Here is a 23,444-nt window from a genome sequence, read left to right as displayed (position 1 = left end):
AAAATCTGCAGACTGGAAAAAGGCAAAAACACAGTCTTTATGAACAAGGATGACTGCAACTGCAACACATTCAAATATCACTCAATAACCACATAATGACATCAAGTGACCCTCATACACCGTGTCAAATGCCTAAAGCTGGGGTGACGTGCACCGTGAGGACGGTTCGACACAGGCTGCTAGAATCATACAAACCCTTCGTCAATGAGAAACGAAGCAGAGCCAGTCTGAGGTTTCCAAAAGACCACTATAATCGCAGTATGATCTTTAGCCAACACGTGGCCTTCTTATGCTTAGAAAGGGGTTTACGAGGGAAAGTGTCCCACACCAACTGTGAACTGTGCTGGAGGATCGGTGGTGATCTGGGAGTGCTTCAGGCTGGCTGGAATTAGGCAGCCTGTCTTTGAAGGATGCATGAATCAGGACACATCCAAGGTTATGCTGGAATAAGATTTGCACAGCCAGGTCAGGTGAATCAGGCAGTGATTATTTCTCCATTGAAGTTAGCATGAGCAGGGAGCAGTAAAATAAAAAAAAATAAAAAAGCAAGGCTCATGTTAAAACTTCAGGTTTTAAGACTGAGACTGATGAGACTGATAATCAAAGTGAGAGCTTATTTTGCAACATTTCCATCATGAAAATGTAAAAATGTGACCAAAGGATGTCTTATCCTAGTGGTTTTGAGTCGGCTTCCTCTTTCATAAGATAAAATGAAATGATTCACTGAAATAAAATAGCCGTTCCTTTTCCCCAGAGTATCGTTTTTCAAGATGGATTATGATCTTTGCCACTATCACCATTCTTACCCTGAAATGAATGATCACTTTCACTCTAACTACATCCATTCCCTCTGCCATATCAAAGTGGTCGCATTTTCCCGCCTCCCATTGAGAACGGATTTCTAATACATTTTCTTTGCCGAAAGGATGATAGCGAGCATGGGACTCTTTCTCTCTCTTTTTCTCTCTTTCTCTCTTTTTTTCTTGCTATTTCTCTCTCAGAAAAATGAATCCCAGGCTCCCTCAATTAAATTAAATGGATTTTAAAGTGGCAGGGGCATGAGCTGCAGATGCTTTGAAATACGGTTATCCATCCAGAGTGTATTGAAGTGCAGCGGGAGTAGCTCTCCACATGGACAACCACGGACTCCATTTGTGTACAATATCAAATAATGATATAGCGACCCAGGCTGTTGTACGCTACAGTACGTGGTGCTGCTGTAACGCCACCGTCTCATCCTTTAGACATGATTCTGGAGCATCAGAGCAGTTACAGCCACGTGCAGTTCTTCAGTGTCATCCTCCATTTCTGTTTTTATATAATAGGATCCTGTATTTGTTATTTTTTCCACCATTGTTTAACATTCATGTTTGGGCCAACATACTGTAAAAATTATTTATAATAATTAAATTTATAAAGAATTATAATCTCACATGACCTCACTGTGAAAGAGTGAATCACTGAATCACTAAGCATCACCTTTTGAATGGTATGAAAGCCATGGGAAAGTGAAATGACAAAAATATGCGAAAAAAAAAAAAAATCCATGGTCTGAAATATGATAATATTTTAATCAACTGAAACATGTTTTTCTGCATATTACAATAAACCCATTAGAGGATTAAACCTTTCAAGTCATTTTTTATGTTTGAAATAATCATGCGGTATTGAAATACAATCTTTTCCATTTTATTTATTTATTTATTTTATTTTTTGGCAAATGCGTAAGAGAAACATTGAGTAGCGATGGGCGGAAAAGCGATTCATTTGTACGGCAATTTATTTATCGCCAATAACTTCCTCTAAAAAAAAATAAAATAAATAAATAATAATAATAATAAGTATTTGTTTAATATTGGTGTTTGCATTTGAGGTAGTAAACTGCTGTAAACTATTCACAAACTGTCAAGCAGTACAGCATCCTGTGTGGTGCAAGTAAATTACAGGCCAAGTTTTTTAAGGAATGTAAACAAATAATAATAATAATAATAATGATAATAATAATAATAATAATAATAATAAATTAAGCTTTTTATTAAATTGTGATAAATGGTGGCACGGTGGCTTAGTGGTTAGCAGTGTCACCTTGCACCTCCAGGGTCCGGGTTCTCTGAGTTTGCCTGTTCTCCTTGTGCTTGGTGGGTTTCTTCCGGATTTTCTGGTTTCCTTTCACAGTTTAAAGACAAGCAGATTAGGCTAACTGAAGTTCCCAAATTGCCCATAGTGTGGGAGTGAGTGAATGTTTTACCACGGTCGGGAAAAAGGGAATAAATACAGTGGTCACCCTTGGCCTTCACAGTCCCCAGTTGGAATACAGAGGTTCTTAGATGGATGGATATGATTTATAGAATTGCAATGCAAATTGAATCAGCACCGAGGTATCGTGACCATAATATATCGACCGGACTCTGGTGATTCCCGTTCCTACAATTCAAACCTTGAAAAGGGTAAATACAGCTTAACATATGATCAATTTTGTTTGATGTAATGTTATAATAGGAAATGTACTATAAAAAGAAATATTATATTATATTTAAATAAATCAAACATAAATTCAATCCTGATATTGAAAAGCTTTTTTCTTTTGCTGTCAGATAAATGTAAGGATTATAAGCGTTTATTTCTAGACAAAAGCTGTTTCGTCTGCCGATGGAGTGAAACGATTTAAGGCTTGGAATACTAGATAACATTTATTATATTTAAAGTCATTTTGCTCGCTAAGATGGCATTTTTGACATACTGAGATTGAGCTAAACTGCTGCAGTGTGTTCTCCCCAAACACACACACACACTTGTCTAATGAAAGATAAAGGTAAATCCATACAGGATCTGCATTTCGATGCTCTGATGCATAAATGTGGTGATAGTACAACTGCAATAATTCTGACTAGGAGGCAGCGAGCGTGGTTAATTCTGGGTTTGTGATGCATTGCTGTTGACAGATGGCATGTTGACAGATGGCATTGCATAATAACACAAGAGTGAGAAAGAGAGAGAGAGAGAGAGAGAGAGAGAAAAAACGCTCTCCAGCTCGCCGCATGATGTCTCCTGCTGAAATCTCTCATTATATCTGTGTGTCAGGCAGAACCAGCTGAGTGCTGACAATTGCAGTGGTAGTGGAAGCAAATTTGGGTTTGATTTCTCCCCAAAACCCGGTTGGAGGACAGACTTTAAAGCCGTCGACAAGCCGTTAAACAGGAGCAAGGAGGAGAAGCTCCCTGGGAGAAAAGATGAATGGTATACTTGTACATATCTCAACATAGTTTTAGTTTCTTCTTTCGCTTCTCAGGCTTGCCAACTGGCTGTGATGTCGAATAACGAGAGAGTCATCCATATTCTTTTACACCATTTCAATCACTGCGATAGCTGGCGGGAAAAGTCAATGCATCAAAAGAGCAACGTCAAAGGCATTCGGGAATCTCATGAATAATTCAGTCGGCACATGTCCTGTTCGCTGACTTCCCATTGTGTGGCGGAGCGGTCAGCAGGAGCGTGGGGTGAAATCTTAAAGCTCGCCCATTCAGAGCTCGCAGCGGTCTCACTGAATTCTACAGCGGTCATTAAGCCACAGAATGAGTGCTAATTCTGCACAATCTATTGCTCAGCTGAATGCACAATTTTCACAGGTGTCACTCTGACCTGTGCAATTACCCACAATGCATTATGTATGTAATTATGCCGCCATTTTGATTCGATATTTAAAAAAAAAAAAAATAGTCGATCGGACCTGTTGTCAACATAGACCTTTTTATTAAAACAAAAACAAAACAAAATGTTCATTTAATTTCCTAATTTAATTCCGGGTTGTGATTGGTCAGGAGGTGGTTAATTAATTTTCTCTAACGGCAGCTCTGCCAGTAGTACAGCTACAAATCACAGCTTTATATTATACTCTCCTTCTAATACATTATACTTTTAAAAGTAACCCTTTGAATTATTTCTGTGTATAATAATAATAATAATTAGTGTTTTTTTGTCATTTATCCACGCCTCCAGCGCCAACGAAATGTAAAGCTCTCTGACATCTTGATCTGATTTACACACACACACACACACACACACACTGATGCAGCAAACCTGCATGCTTTAAGCAACTGATTAAATATTTATACCAAATTTATGAGCCTCTCATGCCATCATCCATTCAGCAGAGAATTAAAGGCAGCTCCATTCATCACCTTCAGCAGAGAGGGAATTAAGCTTCGCCTTTCTCGCTGCGTCACGTTAAGAGTACAGATGTAACGAATGTTTCTCAAGTGCACTTTACTTTCATACGCTAATGGTGTTCCCTCTTTTCTTGCAGGGAGATGAAGTGTTGACGGTCATTAAGATGAAGGCGCAGTGGCCTGCATGGCAGCCTCTCAATGTGTAAGCACCTTTACTTTCTTTAAACTATTATTTATTACTATCTTTAATTAAAACTTTATCATCATTTTAACCAAAAGCATGTTTATAATTAATTACTAGATGAAATATTAACTGGAATCATAGTGGTCAGCATGGTCGCCTCACACCCCAGGGTTGGGGGTTCGAATCTCAAACCCTTCTCTGTGTGTGCAGAGTTTGCATGTTCTCACTGTGCTCCGTAAGTTTCCTCCGGGTTTTTTTTGGATTCCTCCCAGAGTCTAAACAAATGCCGTAGATTGATCGATATTTCTAAATTTTCAAACCCCTTGATGGGTTGCCCCAAGCCTTATTATAATAATTTATTTATTTGCATATTACATTATCATTTCATTTGCAATTTATCAATGGTCATTGTCGCAAAGTAGACAAAGATTATTATTATAAGTATAATAATATTGAACATGTATGAATTATTCAAGCATTAAAATACATGTTTTACTTAAGGAAACTGCAGACACGGCATGACCGCAGAGCAAACAGGCAATAAATGGTTTACTCAACACCGAGAACAACAACAACTGAACAGAAGATATGAGACAAGGACAGGACTAAACTTAAATTAAATTAAATAGGAAAATAAATAAATACTACTACAGTGGAACCTTGGATTACATGCATAATTTGTTCTGGAAGTGGGCTCGTGTTCCAATTTGGTTTACACTCGTAATCCAAATTGAATTTTCCCATAAGAAATAATAGAAACTCAAATTATTCGTTCCACAGCCCAAAACAATAAATAAATAAAAATAATTAACACAAAATATGAAGTAAAAATAAAACAAATTAACCTGCACTTTACCTTTAAAATGTAAAAATAAATCCCGACAGAAGTGTTTCCGTTTATGCGCGCAGGCGCTGTGCGCGTCTTCACCTTCATATCTTACACAGTAAAACTCTCTCCCCTCTTATTTGAATTCCACACAAACACACATTAACGGAAAGACTGTTTTGTCAGAAAAATTCGAATTTTTTGGGAAAAACGAATTCTGGGTTAGTACAGGAACTGGGCTTTACTATGGTATAAGTGAAGCAGGGCGTGACTTGGGCGGTGCAATGCATGGCTCATGCGGTGCAAGATGTAAACAGAGTGTTTGCATTTCAGGGCTGACAGGAAATAGAGCAGAGCTCTCAGGACACAGAACAGAGCTATTAGAGCTATCAGAGCTATTAAAGGTTGCATTGAACTTTGGTTGGGACTGAGAGCTGGGGTCCGCCTGGCGACCTCCATCTCAAGCTGAGCTCACAAAGTCACGGATCTTCTCTATCTATCTAACCCTTCTCTATCTATCTAAAACCTTGGTCCCTTCCCACCGGGAGCCACTTAACCCAAAACCTGTTGTGCTGCTTATCTAAGAGCACACGTCTTATTCTGAACCGGGAGTCTGTGCAGTCCAGCTGCGATGCTCACTCAACTCTCCCCGTCTCCTTTTCTTGTGGCGATCTCTCTTCTATCTCTCTCGCACGCTTTGTATCACTTTTAGATTGACAGCAGACCTACAGTAGTAGGCAGAAACTCTAATGTAAAAACTTTAACAACAAACAGTGGATTAAGCAGTACAGCAACAGGAAATAACTGGTCTACTCAACAGCGGGAGCGACAACAGGACAGCAGATGTGAGACAAGGACAAGAGTAAACTCATGAGATTAAATACTCATGCTGATTACACGACTAAACAAGGACACCTGTCCCCAAAAAGTCCCAGCAAAAACAAAACACAGACAGTCCAAGGGCACAGAGCGCCCTCTGGCGGTTATTCCTAACAATTTATAAATCATGAGGCTCACTGTTGGTAAATTTATTAAACTAATATTAATAAATTAGTGTTTTAGACATTTGGTGCTTTGGAGAGGAAAGGAACTGAATTTGTCCCAGGGGACATGTACATACAGTACATGTTCCACCAAATCCCTTCTTTTTTTATCATTAAAATGTAAATAGAATCTACAGCAGTGTAAATTATTTACAGCCGTCTTCAGACGCTTAAGTATGGAATGAAATGTGATTTTTTTCCCCTGGTGAGGCTGTTTATTAATCTAAAACCATATGTGCTCAGAGTGTGTGTCACTTCTTAACATATGGCATGTGGTGTGTGTATGTGTGTTTTAAAGGGAACATAATGAATGATATAAAACACTAATTATGTAGAACATGGTGCATTAATATTAAACATTGGGTGGCTGGAATTTATGGTTCCTGATTAGAAGGCTTGTGTTTAAGTTTAACTTTTATCCAGTGTTACAGCAAGAACTATCTTCAGAAGAGATGTTTGTTTACGGAAGACGTCTCCATCATTAAGGTTTTGTAGGAATCAATGGTAAAGCTGTAACCTTTTCCAGCATCTTCAGGACAAAGGAGGTTATGCTTTTGTTTTTTAAAATACATTACAGAGGAGTTTTTCTTATTTTCCCTTGTTTAAGCTGCCTCTTATCGCATAATCTATTGTTTAAACCCGCTTTTATTGTGTAATCTTTTCTTTAAGACAGCTTTTATTGTAAAATCTTTTTGTTTAATCCAGCTCCTATTGGGTAAGCCTTTGTTTAAGCCAGATCTTATCGTGTGATCTTTTTTAAAGTCAGCTCGTATTGCATGATATTTTGTTTAAGATTGCTTGTATTGTGTATTCTTTTGTTTAAGACAGCTCTTATCACATAATTATTTAAGCCAGCTCTTGTTTAAGCCAGATTTTTTTTCTCCTAATTGTTTAAGCCAGCTCTTATTATGTAATGCTTTATTTAAACCAGCTCTTCTTGCCTAATCTTTTCCTTTAGCAAGCCTTTCTTGTGTAGTTTTTTTTTAACTCTTTAAACTTAAGGTGTGCATTTGACAATAGAAGGTTAAATCACCAGAATAGTTGTCATAGTTTATAATGAATTAATCCATAATTATCATACAGTGGTACTTTGACAAACAGACTAAATGTTTTGACTGTTTTTGATGCAAAAATATGATTATAGTGTTGGAAATTGGTAATATTTTTGGGAGGCTGGAACAGATTATCTGCATTTACATTGTTTTCTATGGAAAAATGTGTTTTGCAGTACAGAATTTGCCTTTACAAGTCACCAATGGAACGAATTATACTCGTACCACTTTAATTCTGCCGAGGTACCACTTTAATTCTAAATAGATGACATTAAAGTGTTATAAATATTAATTAAAGTTTTTTTTTTGCAATACTGCTAATTAAGTTCCTGTAGATTTTACATAATTTAACAGAATATAACCTTGGATTTCTACAAAAGTTATTAAAACTTGCAGGAACTTCAGATTTCTTTTAAAATCCTTTCTCTTACAGAATAAAATGGTGTAACAGTTTCCCAGGTTGAGTCGTAAGTGTTGAATTAGCTACTCAGAGAAGTGTTAGATGGTCCCCAGTGGGCACTTTGGAGTTCCACTGCTACATGATAATTTAACAGAACAGATTTTGCTGTAAGAAGAAATGAATCAATTTGCTGTAAGGAAAGTAGAAGTGCAGGACCTACAGTAGTCATTATCCAGCATCTAAAATATTATATATTATTTTTTATTATTACTTATTTAGTATTTATTAGTGATATGCCAAGAGGTGACGGAATTTTCTAAGGATTAAAGTGAGTAAGAAGTGAAGGAGACGGAAGACAGCCATCCCACCTCCAGCATAGACGACATCAGCATAAACACCTTTGACACTGGAGACTCTATACAGAAAAGTTATACAATTATACTTATTTCTGAGCCGTCACTATGGAAACCATGCAATATTAAAACCGAGCTGCTGTTGTAGAGAATTAAGCAACGACTTCCGACGAATAAACACTTTTAATCTTTTTTTTTTTTTTTACAATTCTCTGAATATAAAGATGCTCTGTTCTCTTTTACCCTCCATCCTCCCCCCCATCCTCCCCACCCGTCCTCAATTCTTTCCTCGATTGCCCTCATTGTCCTGTCTCCCGTTGTTCGTCTGTGACTCAGTCATGATATTTTTAGATAAAGGAAGAAAAAAAAAAAAAGAATGCAACGCTTGTGAGTGTGCTTTGGAAAACCACACTGCCGTGGCATCAGAAGTTTCCAGAAGCTTCAGAAGATTTGAGTTGAGTCGATAAGCAGTGCGCTGACATGCAGACTGTGAAATTACAGGTTGTCAAAGCGGGTGGAGTCTCAATTTAGATGCTTGGTTCGCCCAAGCTTTAATGCTTGTGTATGTGTGTGTGTGGGTGTGTGTGTGGGAGTGTGTGTGGGTGTGGGTGTGGGTGTATGTGTGTGTGTGTGTGTGGGAGTGTGTGTGCTGGTTGTGTTACTAAAATGAGATCTTCTCTAAACTGTCATCTCCAGAAATATTGGCACCTTTAACAACAACAACAACAAAAAATAATCACTAAGTGTGTATGTGCAGTGTGTGTGGTGAAATGTCTTTACAGTAAACATTCAAGCAGGTTTGCATGCACATTGTTACATTTCATGAACGTTGTTCAGTCTAGGCCTGTGTGCTGCTGTTCTCCTTTTAGCAGTGTGTGTGTGCGCGTGTGTGTGTGTGTGTGTATTCATGCTACAGATGGATGCCAAGTGCCTCGGAGACAGTTCTGTTCGAGTTAATTCCAGGTTTATTCTCAGAGATCATGGCATATTAGCACCAGCTGGAGTGCTGTCTTCACACTCCCACTCACGCGCGCACACACGCACACACACATGCACGCTTGCTAATAAGAATGCACAAACACGCTCGACCTTGCACTCACACGGTGTGTCTCTCTCAGGTCTTGTAGTGAGTGCTGACGTCAGCCCTTAGATGAACATCCTGACGCAGTGATCGGTTTTGTGTGCTCCTTGTGTACCTTTCAGGCTTTGCGAATCAGTGGCATAGAGCTGACCGAACTGTGTTTTTGGAAGCAGGAAGCGAAATGACGAGTTGAAGCAGTCGTGTCAGCTACACTCGATTTTATTACATGAAACACATGAGCCTGTGTGTCTGAGCCAGCATGCTAACCGTGACTGAAGCAAATCAAGCTGGGTTGCCAATTCTTTAATCTTAGTTAAATTAAAGACTTTGTTAATTTTCCTGAGTTATAATGCACATTAAATACAATAAAATTACAAGTGCAGAGTTGTGAATATAGTGCATGACAAAAGATCAGTGTTATTTCCTGAGTGTACTGTACACAAGAGTGGCGTTCGAGTCAAACCGGGACTTGTGAATGCGAGTGCAAAAGTGATTGACGTTTACAGAACACTTCAAACTCAATACGGCGATGAGACTCTCAGCCGCGGTAAAAACATTTGAATGGTGCGATTAGTTTGAAATGTCTATATGTCCATGAATGCCGATCCGGTCCGAGGTGGCTCGGGGCACACTGCAGTCATTCCTGTGAACATTCAGCGAGTGGAACATGAAAATCAACGCATAACTTGTCAACAACTTGCGGAAAAAACACATCTGTCTGTGGGAACTGTACACACACTCATTCACCAACACCACTTGCACATTACAGGAACTCGGCTGGGAGTTACAGTCCTGACCTCGCTCCAAGACATTTCCACATGTTTGGGGCATTAAAGGAGTTCCTGGGAGGCCGGCGTTTCAGACATGAATCAGACAGGCAGTCCGATCATCAGGCTCCGGTGTACTTAGAAAACTTTCTACCTTGATAGTATCCAAGCATACTGTAGGGAGTTTCTTCAATCTTTGACTTGAACACCCATAGGTGTCAACAGGAACCACGTTTTTCTTGCTTTGCCCTGAATCTCTTCTTGCACACACTCAGATTTTTAGATCTACTAATGTAATTAAGCACAATGTCATTTAATTGGCACTTTTCTTCACATAATCTTCTTTGCTTGAGTCTTTACTAAATTGTCAAATTTGCCATCGTTAAGCAATCACTAGTGGTAGTCGGACCGACAACAAGAGAGCGAGATCTCGACCATCGTGTAATTACTGCATGAGGAGAATTATCAGCTGATTTGATGACACAGGCCTGATTCTTGAGCTAAGAGTCTTGCAACACAAACACGGCAGGCAGCATTTAAAATATTGTACTGAAAATATTTTACAATTCAATATACTGTACTTTTGTGCTGCTTTCACACCTGGCATAATTGTGTATCTATAGGGCGTGTATAGGGCTCTTTTAAATAGCATATCGATCTTAATTTGCATTACTGAAAATCATAAATTGTAATCGAATCTACAGCGCATGCTACGGTACAGTAGGCTGATTACTAAGCCAAGGCGAGCTGGGACTGATTAAGAGTGCATGAAACTCCAGTGGTCACCATTGGCCAAGAGTGACTGAGGGGTACTCCAGTCCATGTAAAATATATAGTGTATAGATATAAAGAGTTTATTAATGCCAAAGGGAAATTGTATAAGATGTATAAGATGCTACCCTGATGTTACTGCCCCTCTAATATGCAGCTCCCGATGTTCAGAATAAAATCTAAAGGGGGTCCCGAAACAAGCAGCAGGAGGAATGTCTGTCCCCGGGAAAGAGCCGGGAAGCCAAACTTTTCATGAATTCAAGGGTGCGGTGTGATGCACCAATGTCCGAGGCTTGATAGGGAGTTCAAGTGATGTCCTCGGTGGTACACAACCTTAAGAGGATATGCAGGAGACCGAGTGACATCCTCAGCAGTCAGGCATCAGCATCTGAGGCTGGGTTATGGGGACAGAGTGATGTCCTTAGTGGTGCCTGATGATGCAATGTTGTAGGTGTAGCAGGGTATGGTAAATACCACCTCAACAGAGTCAGGGGTCAAAGTGGACTGGCCATCTGCTCAAGAGACTTCCTGCTCATCCTCTGGCTGGGGTATCCTTGTGTGGTCACACTGTTGGTCCTATTTGATCTGGACTTGGTCATTAGTTTCTACTTTCCTTGGGGCAGCCTTGCTGTAAGTTACTGTTCCTGTGGTGGGCCAGGAGCTGATCAACCCACCTGTGGTTCTATCAGCTCATCTCTTTGTTAATCCCAACAGCATTTTCTCCCAGTTTTTTCTGTTTTTAGAGCTGCATAGGAAGACGCTGATCTGCTGCATCCGTAATTGAGTCTTGCTTTTTGTCAGGTTTACGAGACAGATGCAGGTGCAGACTCTTCTTTAATAAGCATTGTGTCTATCGAACGATAAACAGAAACATGGGTAATCATGATACTGCAACATGAGTTACCTGCAACAAAATAAAACACAATCACACAGAAAGCACACAAACTCATAACAGGTCATGAGAGCAGCTTTGGCCACCACGGGTCTCCACCTCGTCCAAGACACTACCCTGACTTTCTCTCTCTCTCTCTCTCTCCCACCTTACTTTCTCTCAGTCATTCTTTTCTCTCTTATTCTTTTTCTCTTACTTTGTCTTTCATTATGCTTTCTCTTTTGTCTCCATCTCTTTGTCTCTCTCATTAAAAATGTAGACCACTTTTTTTGTTCTCTTTCTCTGTCTCACTTTCTCTCTGTCACATTTCTCTCACTCGTATTGTCTCTGGCTTTCTCCTTCCACTTTGTTTTCGCTCCCATGTCTCTCTCTCTCTCTCTCTCTGCTCCATTTTCTTTATTCTCTTTGTTATTCTGCTCCTGACTCTCTGCTTTAGGCCATCTCTCATTCCCACCTGCCCCTGTCCATTTACTCCTCCTTGTTCCTTTTTTCTCCAGTCATGAGTGAACTTTTGTCCTTTGTACCCACATTTCTTTTTAATAAATGTTCGTCTCCAACGTCTGCACTCCTGCACATGGCAAAATGATTGAATAAGCAGTTACGTTATTTATTTGGTTGAAAGCAGAAAAGTGAATTAAAAGTAAATAGAAATCATTTTTCTTTTATTATGTCTATACCTTGTCCTTTATATACAGTATATCTTCTCATGATGATCAGGTGTAGCAGCCTGAGAACCTTAGTACAAAAAAAACAGTTTTATGTTTATTTTTCTATAAACTTTCTACAAAGTATTAAAAATGTTAACTTGTAAAGTAGCCCGAACTTTCATAAAAGATAATAAATGAAGTTATGATTTCACCCGTGATTCCGCTTGTGTCTCAGACGAGCCGCTCCCTCGGCAGAGTTTTCTGTGGACCGAACTCGTCACCTCATGTCCTTCTTGACCATGCTGGGTCCGAGTCCCGACTGGAACGTGGGTCTCTCGGCTGAAGATCTCTGTACGAAGGAGTGCGGGTGGGTGCAGAAGCTCATCCAGGATATGATCCCATGGGACGCCGGGACCGACAGCGGGGTCACCTATGAGGTCAGCGTCAGTATGCATCACATTGCTTCATCCCACTGAGTTAAGGCTGAGGGAAAGGTTCCTAGTTCCGGGAATGTGGACCTTCACTAGAGCTCTGTTCAGCCAAGAACCTTTTTGGACCAAATGAAACAAAGTAACATACAGTATATTACATATATAAGAGAGATATCTCATTTTAAGAGTTGAGATTTGGACTGAGCTTTAGAGATGATCATCTCAGGGTGATTCTGCCACCTGCTGGAGCTCCAGATTAGAGATATTTAAAACACCACAGAAATCAGGGATTAAGATTGTTGTTGACATTGTTGTTGTTGTTTCTTGCAGTTTTAAAGACTTAAATAAATTTAGTAACAAATTAATGATTGATTGGATGTGATGATTATTATACAAACACTTATTTAAATGACGTCTCTCTTCGTTTAGTCTCCAAACAAGCCGACACTTCCACAGGAGAAGATTCGCCCTCTTACGAGTCTGGATCATCCCCAGAGCCCGTTTTACGACCCCGAGGGCGGAGCTATAACTCCGGTGGCCAGGGTGGTGGTGGAGAGAATCGCACGCAAGGTCTGTCCTGTTATTGCTCTTCAGATATTTTTAATTCTTATGTTTCCAACTTTCCAAGTCAAAAGCTACAAATAATAATAATAATAATAATAATAATAATAAAAAATAATAATAATAATAATAAGATTAATCTTCATACACTAGCCTAGCTTTCATTGGTTGGTTAAATCCTAGCTAGCTACTTGTCTAGTTACTCTCTACTTTAACTTTATTTGTAACTTTTCTCACTAGGCAAAATTCCACTCACTAGTTTATCTCCCATTCTTCAGGTCAGCTTTCCTCCCGCAGTGCTATCTGCACTCACTAGGTTAACTTTCGTCACATAGATAAAAGTAGTTTTTTACTCTCTAGATTTGAGTTTTACTTTTTTCAGGGTGAGCAGTGCAACATCGTGCCGGATAACGTTGATGACATCGTAGCAGACATCGCTCAGGAAGAGAAAGAAGAAGGTCTGTGTTTTTGTTCTGTTCACCAGGAACTCATTTTACATCTGACTGTAAACAAAGTGCTGATACATATGCACAGGTCTCCTTACAGAAAGTTAAACACATTCACACTAACACTGTTTTGTTCATTTGTTTTTTTGTAATTTTCTTTTTCTTCTTCTTCTTCTTCTTCTTCTTCTTTCGGCTGCTCCCGTTAGGGCATGCCACAGCAGACCATTTGTCTCCATCTAACTCTGTCTACCACACCTTCCTGCGTGTCCTTCCTCACCACATCCATAAACCTTCTCCGTGGACCTGGCAGCTCCATCTCTAACATTCTCCTCCCGATATACCGCCCATCCTGTCTCTGCACATGTCCAAACCATCTCAATCTGACCTCTCTAACTTTGTCCCCAAACCGTCCAACCTGCACTGTCCCTCTAATATACTCATCCTGTCCATTCCTGTCATTCCCAAAGTAAATAACAGCATCTTCAGCTCTGCCACCTCCAGCTCTGCTTCCTGTCTCTTTGTTAGCTGTGACGTCTCCAAACTGTACAACATTGCTGGTCTCACTATCGTCCTGTAAACTTGTCTTTTATACAGCTGACAATAAATATTTACACTCCTCTACCTTTTTTACCTACTCCTTGCACCTTTCTCTCTCTCTCTCTCTCTCTCTCTCTCTCTTTCTCTCTCTCTCTCTCTTTCTCTCTCTCATTTACACACAAACCCAGGATGTCTTTATATCGCACCTTCAGCATCTCACTGTGTCCTTTTCTCTCGGACAGACGACACTCCAGAGACGTGTATTTACTCCAACTGGTCTCCATGGTCGGCCTGCAGCTCCTCCACCTGTGAGAAAGGAAAGCGGATGAGGCAGAGGATGCTGAAGGCTCAGCTGGACCTGAGTGTCCCCTGTCCACACACACAGGACTTCGAGCCATGTATGGGGCCTGGCTGCAGTGATGAGGGTATTGTATCACACACACACACACACACACACACTTACTTCACCATAATTATGTGATACAATACAATACCGTCCCCCTGTATACTGTATATATGTATATACTATGTAAATAATATATACGGTAACACATTTATTTGTAATAATTATTATTGCTATTTATTTATTTTTGTTTGTTTGTTTGTTTGTTTAATAACTCCCCCCCCCCACTTCCTGTTGCAGATGCCTCGACGTGCATGATGTCAGAGTGGATCACCTGGTCTCCATGCAGCATGTCGTGTGGAGCGGGCGTTCGTTCCAGGGAACGCTACGTAAAGCAGTTTCCCGAAGACGGTTTTGCCTGCACCCTCCCCACCGAGGAGACGGAGCCGTGCACCGTCAACCAGGACTGCTGTGAGTAAACTTACCCAAACTGAAGGTCTCATTACAAACCACTATTCCATATGAGGAAAGTCAATTTTATCATCATGTTTTAGTTTTCAATATTCCATATGGTTACAGATTGCCTTCTGTTGTGTTTTGTATGTCTAATCCAAATATATGCGCAAATAATAATGTCATATTACTGTATGTCTAAAGTTACAGACAAATTATAAGATGAGAACACATATGTATGTTAAAATATTCACATGCATTTACACAGAAATGATTTTCATATTTATTGAATTATTATTAAGCCTCCTACATGTGCTATAGTGTCACGATTAAAGGATGCAGGTACGACATAATTGCTGAAGTTAAGACTTTGATTAAGTGCAAATAAAAACAGACAACTAAACTGAACGCTAAACCGACTAGAACTCAGAAATTAAGATAGTAACCAAAGGGATAACGACCAAAGGGATCAGGCCTCTTTATACACAAACTCATTAGAATCAAATAGACTCAGGTTACTGTAAAGGAAATGATGTGACTAGTGCGAAGCTCACTGGGAAATGAAGTCCTAAAACAAATGTCAACATAAAAGTCCATGGTGCAGAGCGCCCTCCAGGGGTTATCCCTGACATTTAGATTGAAACACTGTGTTGTTTTTTTAAGAACTTTAAAAGGCTTCCCCTTTGTGCCACCGTAGGTAGCTCTGTGCTGCGGGTTTGTGCGGTTGTGGGTTTGTGGGGTGCGTCCTCTGTGTGGCTCGGACTTAATTGTCTGGCACGTTCTTATCATGGCTAGTGTTATTTTTGCCATGAAACACAAATACAGAAACAATATCTATAACATTTATGACATAAAGTTAAATATATTTTTTATCCAACTTTATTAGCTTTCAATAATAAACGTTTGTGTGATATTATGATTTAATTTGGTTCACCTTCTGAAATTGCAGGCTGCTCGTACTGTATGTATGTGTCCACACCAAGACAAAATAGTTAAGAGTTAGTTATTTAAGTTTCCTGCGAAGGATCTCCTCACCTGGAGAAGACGTCCGTGGTTTAGTGCACGCATTAATCCAGCATTGTAATAAGCCTTAGTCAGTATAATCAGTATGCTGATTTGTATATTGTGTAATGTTATGTTGTGTAGCTCCTAGCAGTTGTCTTGTGACCGAATGGGGTGAATGGGACATCTGCAGCGCCACCTGTGGGCTGGGCATGAAGCGGCGAGAGCGTATGGTCAAAATGCCTCCGTCTGATGGATCGATCTGTGAAGCCGAAGTGGTGGAGGTGGAGAAGTGCATGATGCCCGAGTGCCGTAAGTTAAAAGAGGATTCAGTTTGGTTTGATGTCTTCTGGAAATTATGGTAATAATAATAATAAGAAGAAATTCTATTGCTATCCATACATCAAACCTTTAGATATAAAATTATAACTAAATGTCAATTTATTGTAAAGAGTTATGGAAAATAATAATTAGTATAAAAGACATAAGTTTTATTTATTATGCTCACACTCTCTTTACGACTTGGTGTGACTCCGTACGCTGCACTGAAATAGCAAACAAAGAATAAAGAGTTTATTGAAAATGCCTAAACAGAAAGCATCGCTGTCTATCATATTCGAAGCTCATAAAGTTTGACAATTCACAAGAGTATAAACTAAGAGGGGACGGGAACTCTTGTTTTGACAGAATATTTTAGCTCTGTTTCTGCGGACGTGCTGTTTTGACAGATACCATCCCGTGCTTGTTGTCTCCGTGGTCGGATTGGAGTGACTGCAGTGTGACATGCGGTAAGGGAACCCGCACTCGGCAGCGCATCCTGAAATCCCCGGTGGAGCTGGGAGAGTGCAGCGAGGATCTGGAGCAAGTGGAGAAATGCATGCTGCCTGAATGCCGTGAGTGATACGCACACACATACTGTAGCAGTTTTTTATTTGACTTTATTCTCTTGTTGTATAATAGTTTGTCTTTGCTTGTAGAGTAATCATACAAACAGAAAAAAATAGTCAGCTAGTTTTTCTAAAAAATGAAAAAATTACTTTAGTCTTTTTAGAATTAGTAGCTAAAAATTATACACCAGTTAGTTCTAATCAAGTTACCTGATTGGAAGAGAGGCGCTCCATGAGTGGTGATAATAGACCGTAACAGCACTGTGACGTGTAACTATATGTATAAGTGGGCGTGTCCCAGGTGTTGTCCAGTGGTTAATGACACTAACTGTGTGTCTCAGCGTGGGTGAGAGTAGGTCTGTACAGTCCGCAGTACTGAGGAGAGAGCAGCTGTCTGACTAAACCCACATTCACACCCAGTCACAGAAGCACTTTCAGCAACAACACACATCTGATAACGTTATGGCGTCTTAAACAACATGCCGTCTCTTGCACTTGTCACTTGTAAGTCGTTTTGAATCGTCTCTGAACTGTTGATGATTTATTTACTCCAAAGCCGAGCTACAAAGCTAACGAGCTTCTAACACAAGGCTGAATCCAAAATTCCTTTCCAATGCCTGATCAAGGGCACTACCTGATGTGTGGAACCAGGGATTGTACACCCTATATAGTGCACTACCTTTCTATTTAATACTATTTGGGATTCGACCCACTATTTGGGATTTGGTCTATAGAAATAATGTAATTAAAGGTGTTAATGTTCTGGCCAACCTCATCACCTTTTGGCTGCATGTCACTGATCCCCCTATTGACGAGGCAAGATATCATAGGAATAAAATCTATTTTGTTTTATATTTAATTGAAGGGTTTTTGCTCTTGGACTCTCTTGGACTTATCAAGCCGATCTTGCAGTGAAACCCCAGGTTTGGTGATACAGCTCAGACCTGGAAGTTCTGAAAAAGGTTCTGGTTCCGTCGTTACCTTTGACGAGGATAAAGTTACCTCTAGTCATATTAGATTTTCTCTATGAAGTGCAACAATAAGGGAACTCGGCTGGTGGTGTACAGTACATCATGTGTATGAGACAGGTGTCCTTTCTATCAGTACTTATTATGCTGGTACAACATGGATCTTCTTCAAAGTGCTCTGCACACTGCTTGCCATTAGATGAGCCTTCATCCCTCTTGTGAACATCCTCTGATCCACTTCTGCAAAGCAAGCTTCTGAGTAATGGGTTTATCTTTGGGCTAATGTCCGTCCCCATGGACTGCATGCTATGTTCCACAGGCTCTTGAATCATCGAGTTGTACCTCAGTGCAGCCAGATTGGGTCCCACTGTGTCTTACCTCCTGTCTCCCGACAACGAGGGCAATTATAGTTGCTTCGCTGCTTTTGTTAACTTTACAGTGCGATTAATCATTAGTGTACTTCCTCCTGTCTTATTCTGTTCTCCGCAGCGTCAGACTGCATGATGTCTGAGTGGTCTGAATGGTCAGAGTGTAATAAGTCATGTGGGAAAGGTCACATGATCCGGACGAGGATGATAAAGCTGGAGCCTCAGTTCGGGGGCGAGGCCTGCCCTGAGATCGTCCAGAGGAAGAAGTGCAAGATCAGGAAGTGCAATCAAGGCAGCAGCAACAGCGATGAGAGAAAGAAGCGCAAAGAGGCCAGAAAAAAGAGAAAGAACAGCCAAGGCAGGCAGGAGTGGATCGATGAGCTGGCAGGTGAGGGGGATAGGTTCTTCATCACTAAGACTGGCATGAGGTGTATCTAAAGGTGCTTTTCTCTCCCTCCAGCAGTAACATTTACCACGATTTATAATCATTATTTATTATGTGTTATGGAATGTCCATTAAACGTTTTAGTTCCAGTCCTCAGGTATATTATGGCATTTACTGTATAACGGCTTTCACCCAACAGGATGTAAAATGAAGCCGTGGTCCGGATGGAGTGACTGTACCAAGCTGTGCGGTGGAGGGATCCAGGAGAGACTAATGTCTGCCAAGAAGAGATTCAGGAACACACAGTTATCCAGCTGCAAGGACAGGAAGGAGATCCGCGCCTGTAACGTGCATCCCTGCTAAGTGGTGCAGGGGATTGTGGGAAGGGACTCGATATTGATGAGATAAGGATGAGGGTAAAAGGGTTATGGATAAGGGCTGAGTCTCAATCACGGCCCTTTTATGGTTCAGTGGTTTCCTTCAACCTGTCTAGGGTTGGCAGCAGTTTGGTGTTTGTTTTTTGTTTTTTACTTTTTCTTTTTATTGTTATTATTTTCTTGTTTTATTTTTTATTTTTTTAAGTAGAATGTAGTATAGTGATAATTCGTCATATAAAAGGAAATCCAATGCTTAGAGTTGATGTGAAAGACATTTGATTTCTAATTTGTAGTACATTTCTATCTGAAAGTGGCTTAATAAATTCTGTAAGTTTCTTTTAAGTCATAAGGTCTAGTAATTAAATGTACACAATGCGAAATTGTGATTCCTTTATTTTTTAATTAGAAATTTAATAATATTGGACGAAAGTACCCAAAGTGCAAAAGTTTGCGTACCCATTTGAATAAAAGGAAGGCAATGAAATTATTTCCTTTTTACATCATTCCTTAAATAACACTGCAATAGTAGCTGTAATGTTCAAATTATTGTACTTGACATAAGAAAAGTTCCTTTTCAAAACTAATTGTGAATGCTGATTTTTGCACTTTAAATCTCCAGATATTATTAATAAAACTTTTTCAAAAATCTGAATACATCATTATTGCAATTTATTTATTCAACAACAATCCCAATGCTATACAGTGCAGTAGATGTTTGTCTGGATGATTCTTTACTGAGTCAATAGTTTCAGAATAAAATATCAGAGAATGCACATCGCTGTACGTAATGAACGTCTTAGAGATTCATTGTTAGCATGAGATAAGACAGCTGTTTAAGACTGGATTTGGTCTCACTTGTAAATTGGATGAAAATGTCTCCTCAATTGATTGTGAATTGTTTTTTGTTTGTTATTTTTTTGGAGAACAAATGGCACAAAAAGAACCAAAGACAGGAACATTTACTGGCACAAATCTAGTTCTTATCCTGTGCACTTCAAAAACTGGAATGGTTGACTATAATTATTATCATTTAACATTTTAAATGTATGAAGTTGTAACCAGAGCCATAATACATGCCAGGTCAAGGCCTCATGTTTCTATAGCCAGTGCAAAAAGCTCAAGCATTTGCTTTTACACCAACTAGCAGCATAACAACAGTTATGAAGCATTATATATTATTCTCCATGACTGTTTGTGTAATATTTAATTTTAGTTTGATTTCTAAAGTATGTTTTAACAAATGTTATGATAACTGGCCACTCGGGATATTAATGTGTTTTATAATATCATAAATCAATAATGGATTTGATCTAATTGAATGAATGACAGTAGCATTTTTTTTTGTCTTTTTCTTTCATGTGTCTCATGTAAAAACGAAGCACAGCTAAAAAAATTTTAATCCTAAGAATTTTTCTCCGAGTATACATTTTTTTACTCCATTGTGACTTTAGTCCAGCTCCATAGGCAGATGCCAGATCACTTCTTTCATTCTGATTCCATGCATTTATTTGTGTTCTGTATCCAATTTTCCTACCAAAGTGTTGTGTCGATTTTTTCTAGTTGTTTGTTGTCATCTTTGCTCCCTGACATAAAAAAAGAAAAGAAATACACTGAATATTTTGGAATATGCCACCTTTACAATAAAAGTGATTGTGATCAAGTGCCTGATTCATTCATGGACAAAGTAAAAGTGCTAATTCTAATAGCTAAGTCAGTAGACCACTCGAAAATACTAAAAACCATTTATTTATTTATTTATTTATTTATGTATTTATTTATTTATATTTAATAATAGTTTTATAATTAAATTCTATTACAACCAGCTATCACTCTTTAGGAAAAGGTTAATTAGATTATATATACAGTACACAGTTATACTGTATTATATAGTACACAGTACACAATTTGGTAATTATGTTTTATGTGCTTGAATAAAATGTGATTTTTTTCAATACTATAAAATAAAACATATGGCATTAGGTAATTAAGTAACAACAACAACAACAACAACAACAGACAGTTGTTATTCTAATAAACGAAGCTCAGCTGTTCTCTCAGTATTGTGTCGAGTGCATTTGTAAAACCCATCAAGCTCCATGATGAACCTGTCTCTCAGGGCAAGGTAAGTTTATTTGTATAGCACATTTCATACACAATGGTAATTCAAAGTGCTTTACATAGAAGAAAAGAAAATAATCATAAAATGAAATAAAAGATAATAGCAATAAGACATTTTTAACAAAAACTTTTAAATTTCATTTAAAATAAAAATAAAAAGTTTGCAACAAAACTTTAAACTAATTAAAATTTAGTAAAAAAAATAAAAGACTAATTAAAACTAATATAAAACATAATTTATATACTACTTACTAAAATAAAAATAAAACAGTTTAAGATATTAGATAAACATAAAATAGTGCAGTCAGTTCGGACGTAGCACAGTGCTCATTGAATAAATGCACAGCTGAACAGATGAGTTTTGAGACTAGATTTAAATGTGACTAATGTTTTAGCACTGATCTCTTATGGAAGCTGGTTCCAATTGCGGGCAGCATAATGGCTAAAGGTGGACTGGTGTGAACCCTTGGTATTTCTAACTGAAGAACATGAGGTCTTCTCATGAGAACATGAGGTCTTCTCATGTAGACCTTCCCAGGAAAGCAAAACCAAAACTGACCCCTGCTGCAGAGGAGAAGTTCATTTAGAGTCACCAGCCTCAGAAATCACCAATTAACAACCAGCACCTCAGATTGGAGCCGTTATGAAGCTTTACAGAGCAGAAGTAGCAGATATACATCTCAATATCAACTGTTCAAAGGAGATTATTGTGTATTTTGGATAAACGCCTTCAGTATTGTTTTACAGTGTAGAAAGAAATAAACATTAGGAAAGACAATGGAATTAGACGACGTGTCCAATCTTTTGACTACGTATATTGACATTCTGAACTTTTCTGCATCTAAATAAACCAGTCTTGCTCTCTTTTTTTTTTTCCTGGAAGCTTCACTGTGAGCAGCGAATAATTAACACTGATTACTGAATAAACGCGGAGGCTCAGTGATGTGCCAGATGTGATGTGATCTGTCAGTTCACACCTGCGCTCAGACTGCCGTCTACTGTCTAATGCGTTGTTCCGCTTGTTCTCCCATCCACTCTGAGTTTCCCCTTGAATTTTCTTTACCCCACTACAGGGTAAGGCACTTACTCACCGAAGATAATGAGTGTATAAGTGAATAACAGACTGTTGTGTAATGGAGACAGTTCGCTCTTCCTAACAAGTTTGTTTAAGTAAAAGTACACCCTCTCACTCTTTATTTATGGCACTTATTCTGCACAGGGTCACAGGGGGCCTGGAGCCTCTCCCAGGGCACTCGGGACACTAGGTGAGGTACACTGGGTGTGGTGCCAGTCAATTGCAGGGCACACAAGCAAACACACACTCACACACTTTGTCACACACTGAAAACCCACCAAACGCAGGAAGAACATGCAATCTCCATGCACACAGACCCAAAGCGGGAATCAAACCCTCATCCTGGAAGTAAGAGGCCTCAGTGATGGCCACTAAGCCAATGAGTCAGTTCATATACAGTTCTGTCGAAATGTATTGATTTATTGATTTATTTATTTATAAGTAAATAAATTTAGATAAACCCAGGCCTAGATAAAATGGATGGGTTCTGTCAGGAAGGTAATTCGGCATAAAACCTCTACCAAGTTGTGTGCAGATTGCGCGGTCGGCTGTGGTGACTTACAATGACAATTTATATATACATAAATTGATTTATTATTTTTATGTTATGGACATTTAATTGTTTAAAGAAAAAAATTTAACACCAATTTTGCTCATAATTTCCACCAGATGGAGCCACCAGACTGTTTAAACACTCTCTCTCACTCAGTCACTTTACCACCTTTTCTGTACAGAGGCCTCCCTGTACCCTGAGCACTAGCTGGGATACATCCTGCACAGGGAGCCAATCCATCACAGGGCACACACACACACACACACACACACACACACTCTACGGGCAATCAGGGAATGCGAATAATCTAATCTAAATGTCTTTGGACTGTGGGAGGAAACCGGGGTCTCCAGAGGAAATCTACCAAGCATGGGGAAAACATGCAAACTCCATGTACACAGATCCTAAGGTGGGAATCGAACCCGGACGCTGACGGTGCAGGACACGGTGCTAACCCCTACGCCACTAAGCTTCCTCTTGTTTAAAAACACAATAAATAAATAAATAAATAAATACATACTTTTATGAAAACGTTTATAAAATATATAATGTCTATACTGTATAATTTATGTAGATTTTTTTATATTTAATTAATTGTAAAATTATGACATAATAATAGGCATTATTATTATTATTATTATTATTATTATTATTATGAAATACATTGGTATTTTCCTGTATATTTCCTGAAATGTTTATTTACTTTCTGTACTACTAAAGGCAATTGAAGATAGATAAAAAAAATATATATATATATA

At 39.0% G+C, this 23,444-nt stretch overlaps 1 protein-coding gene across 1 annotated transcript in view; it reads left to right on the top strand.

The window, feature by feature from the left end:
- The window catches only part of spon1a (spondin 1a), a 96,144-nt gene extending 76,056 nt beyond the window's left edge, over positions 1–20,088 (top strand). The window contains exons 7-16 of the mRNA XM_053500032.1: positions 4,304–4,368; positions 12,418–12,619; positions 13,043–13,183; positions 13,557–13,632; positions 14,400–14,582; positions 14,801–14,971; positions 16,100–16,267; positions 16,684–16,848; positions 18,300–18,566; positions 18,763–20,088. Coding sequence (XP_053356007.1) covers positions 4,304–4,368; positions 12,418–12,619; positions 13,043–13,183; positions 13,557–13,632; positions 14,400–14,582; positions 14,801–14,971; positions 16,100–16,267; positions 16,684–16,848; positions 18,300–18,566; positions 18,763–18,926 — 1,602 coding nt within the window. The 3' untranslated portion in view covers positions 18,927–20,088. The remainder of the gene's footprint in view (positions 1–4,303; positions 4,369–12,417; positions 12,620–13,042; positions 13,184–13,556; positions 13,633–14,399; positions 14,583–14,800; positions 14,972–16,099; positions 16,268–16,683; positions 16,849–18,299; positions 18,567–18,762) is intronic.
- Positions 20,089–23,444: the final 3,356 nt, after the last annotated feature.

Source organism: Clarias gariepinus, chromosome 7 (genome assembly GCF_024256425.1).
Source record: "Clarias gariepinus isolate MV-2021 ecotype Netherlands chromosome 7, CGAR_prim_01v2, whole genome shotgun sequence".
Lineage (NCBI taxonomy): Eukaryota > Metazoa > Chordata > Actinopteri > Siluriformes > Clariidae > Clarias > Clarias gariepinus.
This window is presented reverse-complemented; position numbering and strand designations above follow the sequence as displayed.